The sequence below is a fragment of the Sycon ciliatum genome, chromosome 4, assembly GCF_964019385.1.
Source record: "Sycon ciliatum chromosome 4, ocSycCili1.1, whole genome shotgun sequence".
NCBI lineage: Eukaryota > Metazoa > Porifera > Calcarea > Leucosolenida > Sycettidae > Sycon > Sycon ciliatum.
The window spans coordinates 38,326,082-38,344,959 of NC_088646.1; the positions used below are offsets into that span (position 1 = coordinate 38,326,082).

At 43.6% G+C, this 18,878-nt stretch overlaps 1 protein-coding gene across 3 annotated transcripts; it reads right to left on the bottom strand.

Moving 5' to 3' along the window:
* Nucleotides 1-1,918: 1,918 nt before the first annotated feature.
* On the bottom strand, nt 1,919-12,817 carry LOC135816047 (N-acetylneuraminate 9-O-acetyltransferase-like). 3 transcript variants are annotated; one of them, XM_065329407.1, is made up of 19 exons: nt 12,180-12,817; nt 11,722-11,821; nt 11,252-11,402; nt 10,983-11,027; nt 10,580-10,642; nt 9,732-9,776; nt 9,027-9,075; nt 8,656-8,733; nt 8,285-8,375; nt 7,713-7,809; nt 7,213-7,343; nt 6,571-6,668; nt 5,913-6,202; nt 4,891-5,146; nt 4,554-4,639; nt 3,968-4,192; nt 3,478-3,561; nt 3,152-3,244; nt 1,919-2,560 (listed from the first exon to the last, which is right to left on the bottom strand). In XM_065329407.1, the coding sequence occupies exons 1-19, from the start codon at nt 12,394-12,396 to the stop codon at nt 2,366-2,368; spliced, it is 2,394 nt and encodes a 797-aa protein (XP_065185479.1). In that variant the 5' UTR covers nt 12,397-12,817; the 3' UTR covers nt 1,919-2,365. The 3 variants fall into 3 exon arrangements, with proteins under 3 accessions (XP_065185479.1, XP_065185480.1, XP_065185481.1); XM_065329408.1 differs by lacking the exon at nt 11,722-11,821 and having other exon boundaries at nt 12,180-12,400; XM_065329409.1 differs by lacking the exons at nt 11,722-11,821; nt 12,180-12,817 and having other exon boundaries at nt 1,921-2,560; nt 10,593-10,642; nt 11,252-11,312.
* Between the last annotated feature and the right edge of the window lie 6,061 nt (nt 12,818-18,878).

An 18,878-nucleotide genomic window follows, 5' to 3' on the forward strand; every position in this document is an offset into this window, starting at 1 on the left:
CCAAAGAAGTGTGACACATGACGGGTAACTTGTGGTAAGTATTACAAAAAGTGAGAACTAAAATAAAGAGTAAGTGTGACAAACGGGCATGAACAGTGCAGAAACAACTCATGAACACGGGGTGCAAACTCACGAAAATAACCTAAGTGCTAAAACATGAGTTGTTTCTGCACTGTTCATGCCCGTTTGTCACACTTACTCTTTATTTTAGTTCTCACTTTTTGTAATACTTACCACAAGTTACCCGTCATGTGTCACACTTCTTTGGATTTTTAACCTTTGTTTTACCCTTGATCTCTTTAGTTCCGTATTTCCACTGATGATCGGAACGTGAAAATCGATTTTGGAAACACACAAAACCAAACCTTGAACAAATTGTCATGTTAAGTGATGATGTCTGCGGCATTCATACTTTTCATTGCTATTATTAAACTTTTATCTCCACGTAGATTATTTGTATAATTACCAATAATAATTTATATTTTACTGCTTGAGTAATCAATGGCTAAATCTGACTGCATAAGATCTGGTTACGTTGGTGGACAGTTTGTCATAACTCATAATATTTTGTCCTTTTCCTTTCTTCATCGTAACTATATTGGCTCACCATCAGAGTTTAAATCTTTAAAATTCAGTAAAATATTTTTTATATTTTCTCATCCTATTTACCCCACTAGCCAGATATCCAAATTCTTCTCTAAAAAATAGGATTAAATTTGGAGACCGAAAATGTCTGTGCTACACTATAAAATGTCTTGTCAATGTGCTGACTTTTAATTTTAACTCGGACACTGAGCCAGTAAGAAATGTGAAAATTGAAGAAAAAGACATGGGAATGAGATATGAAGCAACTATCCACGATTTCTTCGGTCTTGAACACGTAGCATGCGTCTGCAAGATTGCGGCCATGCTCCGCAATAGGAGTTCAGCGCCATGCTGCATCACTGCATGATTCTTGAAGTCCTTCATTACTTTACCATGATTACAGCTCATCATGGGCCCACCAGATTTCCTTTACACCAGCACATTTTACCTGGTGGTCTCACCTCACATCTGTAGAATTGTCTTGAAAGTTAACTCAAGCGTTTGGCCCTCTGGGCATTCAAAGCACCTTTTTCATCCCGGTCAGCTCCGCAATATCGCCAATTACGCATGCACATATTATCATGGGATCATGGGATAAAATTAATACGCTGCTACAAGCTCCTAGGCACTTCCTGGTTAATACATTGGCCCCTGATTAGTTTACTCCTTCTAATGCTAAACGTGCTACACATACTAGTAGTTTTCTTGTCAAGCCTTTGTGTTCAATCTTACACAATATTCCGTTTATTGCCGAATTTGGGTTGTCTTTTTGCTTTGGTTCCTTCTTTATGGTTTCACGCTATTGGCTTTGTGGATAAATCCGTTCTCAAGTACAATGTACATGTAGTAGAGAAATCCGGCACCTTCTCAGTCGATGTTTGCCTGGTCACGATAATGAAAGCAACCAAACCCATAGAGGCACTAGTAGTATTTGGGCACGGCTATGTGGACACTGTAGCGACTGCAGATAGCCAGTGTAAGCTGGATTCCTGGATTCCGTTTTTTCTAGGAAACCCTACTGAAGAGGTAGCAATCGATTCAGCATGGGATTTACATTCTCCCTGTACACTTTCAGCTGATTTGGAGTAATTACAAAGGCCCTATACTCAGGCTATAGCGACGTTGACACCGAAAAACCTTAGTCTTGTTCGTGACAAACCTCGCACTGAAAATTTGTACTGAAACTCCAGCCAGGTTAATACGGCAGAGTTGCAATTGTTGTGCGTGATTCAGTATTGGGGTCAATATTGCCCTGTAAAAGGTTGGACTCTATTTCATTGTGCCTTTTTTGCAGCTAGTGAGTAAATTTACAAACTACCAAGGCAGTCAGTAAGTCAGTAGTAACCCACAGGTTGATGAACTCTTAATAAAAAGACAAAGGAGGTATCGAAAATTCACACCGTCATATTATTGCATACGGCTTGATGTACAAAGCAGAGCGACTTGTTGATTTGGATAATTGAAGAATTTGGGTAACTGGGGTAGGACTCAAAATATTTTTTTAAAAAAGAAAAAAAGAGAAGAGAACGAAAAAGTTCGATCGGCATCTTATGCGAGGCGTTCTTGACTGGAGGTGTGACCTTGCATGGATGCATGAGTTCTTTCCTGCGATTATCAATTACTCCCCATTCGCCCTTCAAGAAGGTTAGCCGGAGAGCGCAGTTGTGGTGTGGTGATTGATGTAAATGCCTTCGCCCTTCGTTAATTTTGTTAGTTAAATAAATTAAACATCCTCTTCCAGTACACTGTACTAGAATAATTGTATTGCATATGTTCAGAGCTAATCATTCTCATTCTCAGATGCGAGGCCTTTCATGACGTTGACCAGCATGTGTGTACACTCAGCTACAGTGTGTGATACCAGTACAAAGATGGTTGTGACGATGCAGATGTTGAGAATTGGATTACCCTCGACCAGGACAAGTAGACTACGTGTATCATTAGCCAGCAGGATGTGATACTGGGCGATGAAAAGCTGCAGTGGAAAGAAGACGAATCAAACAGCTGTGTGTCAAATAGCGCACACACATTGTAGTGAAACGCCGCAAACCCTTCCAAGATAGATTGCTATGAACAACAGCTATGTATTATCATCAGTGTGTTCTTGTGCACAGTCAGAGCTGCAAATGCTTACATGTAATCCACCGAAGGATGTGCCCAGAGTGCTGACAGTACATGTAATCCTAAACTAACACGTTGCAAGGCACTTTGATTCCGCTTTGTATTATCAGGGTTCCAGTCAGGAAATATTGGATGTGTGTGTGTGGGGGGGGGGGGGGGGGAGGTGTAAGGGAAACAAACAGTCACCCATTTTTCCATGTTCAACTGTTGTCTTGTCACACAAAATGCAACGTATGAGCGCAGCAAGCACCCGGCCGGACCGATCTATTTGTGGCACCATTTCCTTTATCTGAACTGAAAAAGCACAAAAGTCGAACTGACTGACTGGAGGGTGGTACGCTATCAGAGTACGGGGTGCACAATCAGAGTAGGGAAAGGGGTGTTGTCCCCCCCCCCCCCCTACCCCTTCGGCTAGAAGAACCATGATTATTACAGGCCAGCTTACCTCCAACGAGTAGATTCCCACCCAGTCAAAGAACTGACTGTAATGGTGGCGTAGTGGTTCCCAAGTGTTACGCACCAGAACAAATCCTACGAGCTGTGGAGGTTTAGGATTTGGAAAGTAACACATAAACATGGATTGCACCGAAACATTGCGCCTTCGCCATGGATTGCTAATTGCTACTCCTTCCGAGTGAAGTACATGTACATGTATGGCATCAGAACACGACTAGACACAACCGTGTATACATGAATAATGCTCACATTAACGAACGTACCCCATCACATCACCGATATGCATGTTAGTATCGATATTCAGTTGTTACTTACCATGATTGGTGATAGGTAGGTATGTAGAAGATTACACTCTGGTTTACTAGTACAGTTTGTTGCCATCATTCCACAGTACACTACCTGTGCAAGAGAATAGGCATGGTCATGACAAAGAAACAATGGTGACAGCATTGAAATCAGAAAAGTATTCAAAGTACACTGTCACAGTGTGCAGCAGTGAGCATACTTAACATAAAATTCCATGTTTCATCATGCTTCTGATGTGCTCCTGTAATAAATTCCTCGGTTATATGTTGGACTCAGTATAGGATCAACATAGAAGTACAGTGTATGCCTTTCTTGTGAAGAATCTTCCACACATTGCCTTGTGTAGATGAAAATGTTTCACTTCAGCAAAATGATCAGTCTGTAACGTTAGTCCATTGGATGTCATTTTTACTATAGTCAGCACGTGTTCCAACTTCCAATGAACCTGATACATGTACAAGTAGTTACATGCAAGTAAGTACAATCGAGAATCGCATACCAATGTCATGGCTGAAAGTATTGTCATCAAGTTATTACCAATACTCCTTGAACATATCCACCCATTGATTTGTGGGAATCGATGTAGCATTACGGCACACAGGATACCCGATGGCACAGCCAGGATGTCTAGTCCAAAACGAAATGTCCACTCGTGTAGGGAGTTGTCATCATCCAGGAAGAGTTGGGAGAGCGGTGGGAAGGAAAATATCCAGTTGAACATATCCTGTGTGCAACAGAATGATGAACTGACAAACTCAGTACTACTATAGACCAGCATATTCATCAACATTTGCCAAATCCAAGAATAGCTAAAGAGCCAATCTTGAACTTGCTTTAGCTGTGATCAACTGGTATGCCGTGCGTTTTAAAACTAAGTTCATGTACTAGTGGTAAACTATCGATGCACTGTGGTGACTGACAAAGGCAGAGATATCCCAAGTAACACGTTAGTTGATTCATGATGACCGTACGGGGTAACTGTGAGCTTGCAATGTCCACACACAAGCACTTCTTCCTTGACAAGAATGAAAAATACGGACCATCCTATACAGGATGATGGTAAAGTTGACTGCATCCGTACTCACAGGTTGCATCCGATACAAGGCGAAAACGATAGCGAAACAGCTTGCCTTGAGTACCTGCATCCATGGTGACTTGTTCAGATCCCATGCTGAGGAATACATAATTACATAAAGAGGAGAAATTTAGGAAACTTCACTTCTCAACTCCAACCTCCAAAAACGGTCTCTTCACTGCGGTTCAAATTAAAGTTTACCTTACACCAAATTTTCCAGGAGAAAAGGAGAAAATAATACATGTACACTGATTTCACTCGAACTTTGAAATTATGAAAATGAAAATTGGAACAAAAATGTCCCGAACCTACTGAACTTCTGTTCATTGAATAATAAATGTACTCACCAACTGGAGGTATGGCAGCAACCAGTAGTACTAGTAAGTAACATGCTGAGATCAGTGGTACAAAATAGTAGTGAAGATACGGTACATCCATAGTCAAGCACAGTAGAACGGTGTAGAGATTTAGACGGAACAGGACCTCAGCTACACGAGACCAACTGCTTGCTCCACGCTTCAAACCATACGTGTAATGTCCATAGGCGCTTAGGAAGATGTACATTGCGACAATCAGTCGAACTACATAGTACAGACCAAGAACCTGCAGAGGGAAATACAGCCCAGAATATAAAAAGACCTCGTCAGATGTACTGAATGTGTTATAATATTCCCTGTCAGGACACGTATGTGCGCAGTGGTACCTCTCCAGTATTCCGGACACTTTGGTGACCAAACACATTATGTCCAGTATGCAGAGATGTCCTGATGACAGAGTGACTTCCATTGCTTGATTGAGAACAGTCAGGACTGAATACGGAGTTGAAAGGCTTGCCGCGTAAGGGAGGTTTAAACTGCTCTACACCGGTCCAGCGAATGTCCAACTGGCCTGATAGCATGGTCCTGAAATATCCAGAACTCCACTACGTTAGTACATGCGGGGCAAATCACAACCAGCTGATGACATGGGAGAGCACTGTGTAAATACATTACATGCACTGCGGGTACTGGCAAACATGCAAAGAGGTGTCATAGTGTTGGTTATCAGGAATACAATAGTGCAAGCAAACCTGTATCAAGTGATCATCCTCTGGTAGTCCAGAACATTGATCTTTTTAGGCACGTGAACTTTCTAAGCAGGATCACCAGTATGTAGAAGCATGGTTGGAAGGTCCCGGAGACATTGGTTCTCTAACAGTAACCGTTTTCATAGAACAATGCTTGATTAACACAGGTTATACAAAACAGTGCCTAATGTCTACAGTACCCATGTGCTTGGTACCGGTATTGCAAGGTCACCATATGCTACAATACTACCAAGAGTAAATAAGCGTCGCGCAGCTTGGTTGTATCTACACTACGGTACATACCCTGCTACCACCTGTGTAATGATACACTAGCAGTACTAGCTGCATCCATCCTCGTGTTTCACATGTTTGCTGACGGTTTAGAACAGAAGCATCTTTGACTGGTTGGTACGTCACAAAGCCAAGAATTCCCAAAATTGCCAAAGGAACAGCAAATGATGTCCAGTTGAAATGTTTCTCCTCTTTCGTGAATACTGGTGTCCTGTCAGCTAAGTAGGTGTAGAGAAGCACTATTCCAAGCAATGTGATGCACTGACAGATCATCACAACAGGTGATGCAGCGTGCTGTTGACCTGCAATACATGCATACACACATGAGAGAGAGATTCAGATCATAACTTTTAAATGTGCCAAATATGCACAAGTACAGTTGAAGGTGCTGAACTCATAACCCCGGCATCATAAGGGCATTGCTCCTTCCTCCAGTCTCAGAGCGTAACACACGGCATGCCTCACTGCCTATTCTTTTCTTGTTCCTGTTACAAGTTCATCTATCCCTGTGGCTCTGTACTCCTTTAAAGTAAAAAATACATGTTTGTTACGCCCTGTATCCAGTCAATCTCCTATATCCAGTCCGAGTCCCTATGATTTAGTCAGAATTCCCATGTAGCACATGTCCAGTGGCTGCTGAAACAAGGTGTACCTGTATTACCTGTATTACCTGTATCACGGATAGAGCTTTGACTCGGTGAACCGAGAAGAGAACGTGACCAGCTACATGTATGCCTGCACCAGAGTCCCCAGAACGATATGATGGCACTGTAATCATGTAGACACAGACACAAAATAACCTAACAAGCGTAAAACATCCAGAGGAGCGGAACACAGGCCACGCAACAGCAGATCATTTGAATGTGAATCAACGTATCGGTCTCACCTCTGGCCCTCTCCATACTCCCATATCAGTTGAAGCGTCTCCTCTCCTTACTCTACCTCCACTAAATTGCGAGCCATATTCTCTGTATCCACTTTCTCTAAACCTAGTACATGTAGAGGCTCGCACCACTATAGTATAGGCATCCACTTGTCCCCAGTTAAACTGAATTGAATAGATAGATTGTGATGTTTTGCTAAGAGGAGAACAAGCTACATTGAAACGGCAAACAGCTGGTAAGGGAATAGGCTCAGAATAACCCGCACAGTCACCTTGGTGTATTTACTATCAAATACAGAAGTAAGTGTACACATAGCATAATTACTGCCAGTGTCTAGGCATTGGAACAGATGTGCCAACGGACACATTTCAAATTCCTTCATTTTCACCTGACTAGTACATGTACATCTCGTATCCATGGTAACTAACCTGCATACAAACATAACCAGTAGCACAACCTGTGGAGCAGTGATTGAGTGCAGTAACCCTTGGCAACAGGTCTTCCTGTCAGTAACCGGTAGTTGTGAGTTACAATGGACGTTCAGGATGGCTTGGACGGTCTGTACAATACATTACCATACAATACACCACCAAAGAAACTTCTAGACACGTGCTAGTGTATGGGGGGGGGGGGGTGTTCGCCGGGAGGGTGTACTTCTCTAGCCAGCCCGTAGTATGGGGCGATGTTAACATGTGCAAACATCTTGAAATCTTCAATGAAATCGATCATTCACAGATCCCTTTCAGACTTTGGTAAAAGAACACATCACTATACAACACTACAATGCAATCACTCAAGAATCAGTGTCACATCTGATTGACTCTGCAGCCATTCATGAAATCAAAGGCAACATTTATGCAACAACAACAATAGTGCCCAGAAGATGCCACCCCACTGTCATGGCCAAGCAAACAGTTACTGTACTGACTTCGTCATTGGCATCATCAGTGTAGTGCAAGCCATCTGGAATCAACGGCACATGACCGGGACTGAAGAGAAACATGCCCGGAGTCCTGAAACGCTGCCTGAAGAGAGAAGAGAGAAGACAAAGATAGAGTCATACCGTGAGTGCGGCTCCGCTACACAATGGGTGCTCTGCAAGCAGTGCTAGTCAGAGCTTTAGCAAGGAGGGACGAATTCCGTTACAACTCTCAATTCCACCGAAACCTACACAGTCCAGTTTGCTGATGATCGTGTGAATGTAAAGGTTGCAACACATAATTTATCATGATTATTCTTTCCTCTCTGCTCAGTGCTCACAAATGATCATACAATTGACTGACAATGACAGCATTGAAAGGATGAGAAGTCAACATGACATTATACCCTTTATGTTACACCTGCACACTATAGCCAGTGCATCTACGATTCAATGTAAGAAAGAACCCGAAACTTGTTGAAAGCACAATGTTCATGCTGTAAACTAGCAGTCACCCAGTGTTGGTGCCAGGCTGGCTGACTCCTACTTGTACTTGTATCAACTCCGTAGCAAGCACTCACCAATTTATATCGACAGCGTCATTGTACTTTCGGATAAGGAGGTTGGTGATGTTCTTTCTTCTTGGTATAAGCAGTGATTCGTTGACAAATGCTGCACCATGAGCAAAGTAATAGGAATGCGCAGGCCACACCCAAATACTACAATTGTTCGAAAAAATTATCATGTGCAACACATAGTCATCGAATCTCGATCACCTCCACCCCATGATGGCCATACACAATACTGGAACGGGTTTTTTAGAAGCATGAATTTGTAGCTGCTGTGTTCAGGTAGTTGTTGAGCAATTCATTCTGCAGGCAGTCATATTGATAGTGCAGATAGCAAAGGAATATTCTCTGTTTCCATGATTCTCTCACTGCAGACAACTCACCTTGCTTTAACCACACCAAATTTGTGTCCGATTCTCGCACCAGTAATGACAGCAATTGAAGCACAGATTCCGTGTTGGCTGCAATGGCACAATGTCCCAGAGAGTTACCATGGTTACCCGGATGGAATTGGGAAACAAACACAACCAATCCACAACCAACAGACACGGATTCGTTTTGACAGAAACGATTTTCTCCAGAATTCATCAGTGATTACTTCTGGTACATACATTAAGAGAATAAAACAGCAGAACAGCATGAAGAAACGTATGTGACAAACAAGCATCACACTATGAATGCATACACTACAAAGAGAGAGCGGGAGCAGAACCTCCTGTTAACAAATAGTTTAGAGTGTGCCTGTGTGACATACCTTCATATCGGTTTAGTTCCTCAAGTGATGGATCCCTTCGCATTGTCCACTAAAGACGAAACCATGCACACAAAGCTTACCATGTTTTCCGGAGTATGAACACCAACAATTCACTCAAAAAAGTGAGTGGGGCTTTTACAATGATGATCAAATTAACGATGATAAATAGGGTAAATGTCTGTATTTCGTGACAAAAATCTGGATGCGGCTTATACTCGAGTGCGGCTTATACTCCAGAGAATACGGTACATTATGCAACGCATGCTTTTTCAGATCGGACAAACATGTGGTGTTGCAATAATTAAAATAGGTCATTTCACTATGGGTAGATTACTATTACAGTGCTGGCAACTGAAATCCGACCACCTGAGCGGTGGGTTCACAAACTTCACATTCTTTGCGGGGTGAGCACACCGCTGAGTCAGGGGGATCGGATTTCAGTTGCCAGCACTGTAGCTCTACTGCAACTATACTTGTAGACAGTAGATCTACAGTGCTGGCAACTGAAATCCGACCCCTGACTCAGCGGTGTGCTCACCTCGCAAAGAATGTGAACCCACCGCTCCGGGGGTCGGATTTCAGTTGCCAGCACTGTACAAGTACACTGTATACTGTTGGAACTGCACACAAAATGATTCCTTTCACTGTGATAATTCAAGCATCCTGTGGTGATAGGTCTTTCAAGTGAAGTTCCGGAAAACTTACCAATGCTGCCCCAGCCACAATCAAGTCCGCGCTGTCCAACGGATTCTGCAAGTCAGAAACACAGAATAGAGAAGCAAAAAAACTACGCAAAAGCTTCTGCTATACCACATGACAGCTGCGCAGTACATCATACTTCAGTCACTGCTGAACGAAATTCACAGACCAAAACCTTCTGCTATGTACTAGTGAAGTACAGATTCCCGATGCACAAACAAAAACAGCACAAGTTCTGATCTAAGGAAAGGACTAGGGCCAAGGCAAATACCGAATATTGGTGAAACGTTTTAAAAGTTTCCTCAAATTGCAGTGTAGACTGGTTAAGAACGTGCATAAGCCTACGTAGCAAGAGTACATAACCATTCACATACTATTGAGCCTAGGTATAAAGGGAGTAGACAGAGAGGTGTCAGCATACCAAATAATGGGCTTAGTTGAATGTGCAATATTACCCGCTCGTGTTTGTTCTTTGTTGCCTTACCCGTATGTGAATTTTGTGAAGTGAACATTTAGCTACATGTATACAGCCTAAACTCGGTAATTGCCGAATTTGACGTGTTTTTGTTGATGCTATCTTGATACACGAAACAGCCTATGCCGCATGTCGCATAGCAAAAAGTGGTATGGTGAATGGGCATCTAGTACCAGCAGCTGCTGAGAGCAGCACAATATTACTGCATGGCCATTTGTTAATGCTTACGTCCATACGCCCACACAGGGCCGTAGGTGCAAGCATTTTGCATAGCGCACAGTAGGAAAACACTGCCAGCCTATAGACTTATAGTGCGACTCATCATGCTCCTATATTAGACTTTAGTAGTATAACCACGTGCAGCAGCAGCAAAACTCACTGATCGCAAATACCTGAACAAGGCCAGCCATGACTCGCCGATGAAGACGTCCCAAACGAACTCCTGGTAGTGCAGAGTGGCCCGGCGTTGATCGATAAGGGTGCATCCACAAACAGCACACAGCACACACCACACAGCACACACCCACATCCAAAAGATACTGAGGCAGCTACAATGTAACTGTTGCGTAGAACAAATACAGTACGGTGATTTAGCTGTAAACTTCCACTTGGTTTCAAAATTATGATTTTCTTTTGTCTTTTTCAACCTTTCAATCCAGAGCAGCACTTCCATGCCCAAGTTCAAATCAACACGTTTGGTCGAACTCTTTCAAAACAGTTCAAACTGTGGCAAATCCAAAGCAACTGGAAACTTGGATTTTCAAAATGTTAGTCGCACTTACCATTTGTATCGCAGCATCCTTGATAATTGTTGTCGTGTTCAGGTTCTGTGCAGCAAACAGCAGATGACAATAGCGTGCGTGACAATAGTGTGCGTGAGAATAGCGTGTGCTATACAGTACATGTACTAGAATAGCAGTTGGCAGCTGCTTGTTATCACGGTGCTGAAAGGCCATCATTGGTCTCTTCAATGAGCTGCGCAGAGAGTGCATTTCGGAGAAATGAAGAAGAAATACCACACAATAAACCCCACCCACAACTTAGTACTCACATGTATGTGTCTGCGATGCCTAGCGTGCAGTTTCTTGTCTTCTGGTTTAGGATACGGGTGCAGTAACTCAATAAACCTATTCTTGAGCAAATTGATCCGAGAATCACCGATAAAGAGAATTTTTGAATTGCGCAAACATGTCTTAGCTGTTCTGGAAGAAGACGTGGGCAGAAAAAGACACAGGAAATAACGATGGAGATTGGTAGGAACCCAATGAAAGCTGAGTATAGGGCACAGATGCATACAGCACGGAAACACTGAGACCATGAGACTATTGTACTTCAAAGTAGTTTTCATTTGTCGAATGTTTTCTTTTCCTTATTTATTTCTGTTTTCTTGCTTCATGTTGCCGACGGCATCCGGTATGGAGTAATAGTATTTGTATATTTGTTCAGGACAAAACGGTAATAACTAATAAGTTACTGCTACAAAAAAGAAAAAGAGGTCTGAATGCCAAGATAACAACATACTGGCTGTCAAAACGCCTGGGTGTGCAGTCCAACTGGTCATGTTGTCCTTCTTCTCTACCAACTGTGGACCCATCCAGTATGCAGTCGCATTTGCTCTTGTCTGCAGAAAAGGGAATGAAGGGAGCATACACACACACACACACACACACACACACACACACCCCACACACACACACACGTGCGCGCGCGCGCGCACACACACACACACACACACACACACACCATGAATATTATCCATGTGCCTACGACAATAGCGTTATCAGTGAACATTATGCATAGCCCCCCCCCCCCCCCCTACAAACTCAACGATGTGACTAACACATGTGGCTAACACACTAACACATTGGTATGATAACCATGGTTACTGCACTGACTACAACGACTTTTAAGTAGGCGCGGCACATACACAGTCATGTGTTGGTTTAATAACATTTTACTGAAGAATACCAAATTCTTACCTCTGATCATGCTCTGCCACTGATGTCGCTGTGTGATGAGGTAAGCCATCACATAGACCATAGCCAGTGATTTCATTAGCTGTAGGAATCTGGCTGAGTGCAGCGGTAACCATTCACGATTGGGGACTGCAACAGCCATTTGCTTGACTGGACTACTCCTTGGAGTGCTTAGCGGGGCTGGGAGACCTTGTTTGGCAGCTGTCTCACGATCCATCATTGGTCTAGCCTACAAGATACACCACAAACTTGACAGCTAACAAAAACTCCCAGTTTCGATCCTGACTGGACTCTGCTACCAGCAGATAAGGCTGGAGCAGGGGAAGCGCAAATGCCAATGACCAGATTTCAAACCGTTGTCCGCATACGACACACAATCCAAATATTTCTAACGTTATGCTGCAGCTCTGGTCGTAGTGCTATGGAAAGTAAAGTTCGCATACTAGTATCTGAGCTATCACCTGACTGGATGGATAGTGTTTAGAAAGTTGTGACATCTTTAGTTGTCTGATGGTTGCTTTGGCGTGAAACACTTCAAAATCAAGAAAGTAACAGTTAGTTGCATGAATGTACAATCATCTCGTGAGTTAGTAATAGTAGATCTACGATACGACTGGACCTCTTATCTTCACGTTGAGAAACTCAACCATGTAGCAGCTACTACCTGGGAGGGAAGCCGAGGAAGTATAAGTTTCGCTCGTGCCAGGTCACCGCTATGCTAGTTGGCAGATGCAGCTCTACGTTAGCGCGGAGAGTGAGATGGGAAGTCTCAGTGCCTCTCACTCCCAAGTGCGAGGATAGCTAGCTCGTCGCGCGATCGCCGCATCCGTGATCTTGCCCTCACTTCGATTTTAGTGAGCACCCGTCCCGCGGCCACTTGATCGTGCCGGTCATACCTTACTTACAGTTTGAGGATGCCTGGTGCGAGTGTGCCGAAACCCATCATGCACATTTAGCCAGTGCTCGCTTCTTTGACTGATTCTGCTGTAGTTGAGGAGGGCTCCACATTTTTCCTTTCATGCAATTGTTTTCAATATTTGAATTGTGTTCTACTCTTCCATAAATTGCAAATTGTGTTTTGTTTGCCGGTAAAAAAGGTTTCTTATCCTGTCCTGTGTGCACCATTCCTTTCGCGTTGGTTGGTCACAAGTGGGAGTTTGGGGACGCGCAAGTATCTTCTATAATAAAACAGCATTGTTTAGCTCAAGAGATAGTGGTAGCGATTTCGGCGATGAGCACCTTTCCTAGTGTTTAGTTCAGGCCTTTCACTCAGCCCTTTCACTCAACACGGTACGGGTAGCTGATTCTCCTCTGTACTGATGAGTTCCTATCTTGTTAAAAATTTAAGATTTTCCTGTAGCCAGTGTTTAATACTTTTAAACACCATTAGCTTGCGAACGTCAGAATATGAAAATTTTGATACGCCATGAGGCATACGATCGAGTCTTTGTAGTGGATCATGGATGGTGTACATGGGCAACTATTACCTGCTAGTACTTAAGCTTTGAAACTGAAGAAGAGAGTGTCATGGGCCACTTGGTGCAGTGTAGAATTAACTAGACTGTGTGCGGAATGGCTAGGTGTATGCAAAGAGGGAGGCCGAGTGGTACTAGTGCTGGAAGTAGCCCAGCAGCGTTTCGTTGGATTCTCTCTAGCTTCTTACTTCGAAGTATAACTAAACCACACACTTCAGGTTCTGCAAAATGAAAACCGTGACGGTTCACAACAATCACAAGTAAACTACTTTTAATTTTGTGCCTTGATCTCCCGGAGAAATGCGAGAAATGCATGAGCCATACACGTACATACCAAAGGATGACAACAAGGTGAAAGTGTGAAGAAACCCTTTCAGCGCAGCGTGATATGTACAATGTAGTGCGACAAACACTGGACGACCCGACGACCCTAACTCCTAAGTGCGAGTTGTTTTAAAAGTTAACAGTTTTATGGTTTTCCTTCTATTGACTCAACCTTATTGAATGGCCTATCGACTGGCCAGCCGACTTGTCGACTTATAATATCGGTAGTCCTTTCACCCCTAACTCAGCCTCAGCCTACAAGCCACACTCGCAGCACTGTTACTAGATGGTTTTTTTTTTTTTTTTTGACAATGCAACACAATATTGTGGAAAGGTCACAACAATAAGAGACAAGATCAAAAGGAAAGCTTTGCAATAATAATAATAATAATAATCAGTTTCCTCTGAGACAAAAATGCGATAATACTCATGAAAAGGACACACTTCAGGCTCATTACAAACATCTTGAAAGTTTTTGTCTTCACAAGTATACTTTCAAGCCTTCTCGTCAGGTGAAATACAGGCAAGGGAAAAGGAACAGTAACAGTGGATTAAATACAGTAAGAAGGTTGCGCGACACTGTATAAGATCAATTTGTTACGTAATTTGGTGGATCGTGCACGTCGCCTTTGTTCGTCTTCAAGGTTGGAGCAGGAGTTGGAGAAGTTACGTGCGCTGTTTCGTCTCAATGGATACCCCAAGTCTGTTATTGTGAAGTATGTAACTGAGACCAGTCCAAAGAAGAATGCTGAAGTTTCCACTAATCCAGTATACCTATGTTTACCGTGGAAGGGCGAGTCAGTATCACGTATGGTTCAGCGTCGGGTTAAGTCTGCCGTGGAGTCCAATTACCATAATGTTCATATTTGCTTCATCTACTCCACGGTGCGTGCGTTCACGGTGAGGAAGGACGTCCTACCTACAGGCCAATTATCCAAGTTGATTTATCACTTCGAGTGTCGGCAATGTGAGAGCCGATATGTAGGTAGGACTCTTCAACATCTGGACGCACGCATCCGACAACACGCACCGCTACACCTTATTCCACAACACGCACGATCCACTCGACCACGGAGGGGACGTCCAGCAAAGAATCATCCTGGTACAAGATGGTCCAACGCAGCGGCATCAACACCAAGCAACGTCACCTCACAATTAACTAGACCACCAGAAAATCAACCGGACAAGACACCTACTGGCGTGGCAGTGACGGGAACCGCATCAACCAGAAGAATGACAAGATCGGCAACGGCGGCGATGGCAGCGACTAAAGCACAGACAGAGGCAACGGCTAGAGTCCACTCGACTAGCCATGTGAAATCGGATGTGTCCACCGCACATGCTGATTGTTCTGATGTTAGTTCTGATAAGTATGAGTCGTCCATTGCTAGTCATTTGTTTGAGCATCCTGATTGTCGTGCTGTGTATTCAGATGATTGTTTTTCGATTGTGTCACGTGTACGCAGTGCTAGGTTGCTGAATGTTTTGGAAGCTGTATACATCCACACAAAGAAACCCAACCTTTGCAAGCAGAAACAAATCAAATTCACACTTAGGCTGTTAGGTAGGTCGTCAAAACCTCGTTAGTTACATGTATGTCCAGTGGTTGTCTCTTGTTGTCGCACTACATGTCACGCGTATTGAGTTTTCTCGCATTTGCACCTTTGTGTCATTATTGCAATTTTCGCTGTTTACTTTAGCTATCTTCTTTCTTTCTTTTTACGCTGTTTTACCACCTTCTTACTGTATTTAATCCACTGTTCCTGTTCCTTTTCCCTTGGCTGTATTTCACCTGACGAGAAGGCTTGAAAGTATACTTGTGAAGACAAAAAATAATGCATCAGCGTGTTCCTCGGCCTCTGCCCGGATCTTTGCGGCGCAAATGGACTGTTGTGACTCGGACACCGGTCTGAAGCGTAATAACTTGCGGTAAAGGAGCTCAAACTCGGTCATGATGACTTCCTTCTTGTTTGATTTTGGTGGAATCCCGAAATCGGTTCCACGACAAAGGAGCTCTTTCTGAAGAGTGGTCAGCTCTAGTGATGTCATGTTAATTATGGTGGTATCAGGATCGATGGTGACATGTCCATATCTTTTCTGTCTTAGCCAATTGTAGGTCTTGTCATGTTTTGTGATTAGATGGATACGTTGTTTCTGGTCATTTTCCGAAAGGAGCATAGAGAATCTCAAGAAGTCGTGAGAGGATAGAAAGCAGCGTGCACGATCATACAAATACCTAAACCGCGAGCACGAGCAGTCTAGTAAGTTGTCATTTCTAGACGTGCTTGTAGAGAAGACTGGCTGTGAAATGTTGACTTCTATGTATCGTAAGCCTACGTTCACTGGTCAGTACATTGCCTTCGATTCATATTGTTCGTCTCAATACAAGGTCAACTTAGTTCGTAACCTCGTGGACCGTGCGCAACGTTCGCCCAGTAAGCTGCAGGCCGAGCTCGATTTTCTTCGATCTGTTTTCTTGAAGAATGGCTATCCGGAATTCTTGTTGCGTAAGTTTCTGTCCATGGAGCAGAAACCGAAATCGGTGCTGATTGGTCCACCTCGCTGTCCCGTCTATCTATGTTTGCCATGGAAGGGGCAGGAATCGATCAAAGTGTGTCGCGAAGTCAAGTCTATCGTCCGTCGTACTTATTATGCAGTACATTTTGTGCCAGTCTTCACAACAATGCGTGCGTTCACGGTGCGGAAGGACGTCCTACCAACCCTCCACCTCAGTCATGTTATCTACAACTTCGAATGCCGACATTGTGCTAGTCGGTATGTTGGTAGGACTGTTCAGCACCTGAACGCACGTATCAAACAACACACTCCACTTCACATCCTTCCACCCAGTGCGCAATCTGAGAGGCCCAAACGCGGGAGGCCTAGGAAACACCCATCACCTACACGGCAGGATAGTTCCCTGCCGCTGTCTGCCGCTCCCCCTCTGACATCTGTGTTGGACGGGCTTGAGCTTGGCAGCTCTGTGGAGGTGCGTGCGGAACCGCCATTGGTGCAGCCCTCGGGTGTGCCTAAGTCTGTGCCTCTGGGTGCTTTGCATGGGGCTGTGCCTCGAGTGGTGACAGCACCTCTGCCTCCCCCTGACCCTCCTCCTTCGAGGTATGTGTTGGTGGAGAGCACCCGCGGCGGTCGATTTGTCCCACCGGAACTAGAGCTGGATTCAACAAAAAGACCAACAACCATGGCTGCAACAACAACACCAGCTTCACATCCAACAACAACACCAGGTTCACATCCAACAACAACAACAACTAATCCACAAAACAAGGCAGCAAATGACAGACCACGGAGATCTACAGCAGATTACAACCGGACCTATGAATTCACGGTAAAAATACAAAGGAAACAATCGGAAAGGACGACGACTGACATGAAGGCAACGGCATTCACGGTTGGCGTGGGTGGTGAAGGTGAGACGCAGGACGATGCAAGTGAGGAGGAGAGTCGAACCGTTGTGGATGACGGAGCAGGTTCTGATTCGGACAGGGAGGGAGAAGGTGAGCTGAGTGAGGGTGAGAGTTAGTGTGAGGGTGTGCGCGTGAGTCGAGATTGTGTGCGTCCGTCTCGTAATAAGTCTTCAGTATACAATCATTTGGTTTCTAGTACTGACTGTTGTACTTATTCTGATTCCTGTTTTTCTGTTTTGTGCCGTGCTCGTCATGGTTATCTTTTGCAGTTACAAGTTTTGGAAGCTGTTTGTCAGCGCATTCATAAGCCGAATTTGTGTGTCCAGAAAGATAGTGTTATTACCCTAAAATTGTTCAAATAATGTTCTTTTGTGTAGTGTGGCAACGTTGTTGCCACTTGTGCCTAAATGTGTTTTGTCACCTTCTTGTTTATTATTGTTATTATTATCATTCGTTCTCACTTTTTTGTTTTTGTTACTGATACACACTTGTCACGCTTAGTTCTTACTTGTATACCCTTGTGTTCTGCACGCTTTTGTGAGAAATCGCACCTCGATATTCCAGTGCTGTCATTGTATCGTGTCACCCTACCTTGATTGCTATATTATTTCCTTTGTTCTCATTTTGTTCTTTAGTACAACGGTGATTCCTGAAGAGTGTTGTACGAAAACTTGTTCGAATCATCTTTTTTTCCATTGCCCTTTTTCTTCTTACATGTATTTTCCTTACCCTTTAGATTGTTTCTTGCATCGTCTCCATCGCTTACATTGTTAATAAAGTAGTCCACATGTCGCTTCAGCTCGTCCTACTTATTGCCATATTAAAATTATTGGCTCCTCGTCGAATTTTTAAATAATAATAATAATAAAACGTAGACTGTAAAATGTAAAAAGTCACTGAGTAGCAGGGAGTAGTGAAATACATACTACTCCCTGCTGAGTACAGTTTATTTCAATATCCATGTCCAGTATTACTGTTACTAGGTGCCACCTCTACCGGTATTGCCTTGGTTTCTAGAAGAGTTCATTTGGACTTCACGGCAATTAATTTTGTGCTTATTGCCTGGAAAAACATCATGCCTTATTGGACGATGCAACACAAAATTAAATTTTGTGTTGCATCGTCCAATAGGGCTTGAAAGTGCTACGTCACAGCATAGCAACAATTTCAAAAATTCAAAAAATGGATCCACTTGGATCCAGTTTTTGTATGGATCCAAGCACATTTCAAGCGGTCTTACCCACAGCATGGTGATGTAGCCAGTGAAACTGACTGATTTGGCTACTGGGGGCGGGGTTACAACTGGTGGCGAAATAAAAGTCACACCTGCATGCGACATGAGGGGGTTACTATGCACCCACATACTTAGGCAATAGCAAAGTCACACCTTAGTGGATCCAAAAATAGAAATCTGATGTGAACTTACTACTCCCTGGCCGTTTTGACGTCATCACTTTCAAGCCCTATAAGGCAAGACA

Coding starts and splice junctions, on each gene's coding strand:
- LOC135816047 (XM_065329407.1), bottom strand. CDS start 12,396: ATGATGGATCGTGAGACAGCTGCCAAACAAGGTCTCCCAGCCCCGCTA. Junction 8,734..9,026: donor GGAACTAAACCGATATGAAG/GTATGTCACACA, acceptor GTGCCATTGCAG/CCAACACGGAATCTGTGCTT. Junction 7,344..7,712: donor CTGATGATGCCAATGACGAA/GTCAGTACAGTA, acceptor TGTATTGTACAG/ACCGTCCAAGCCATCCTGAA.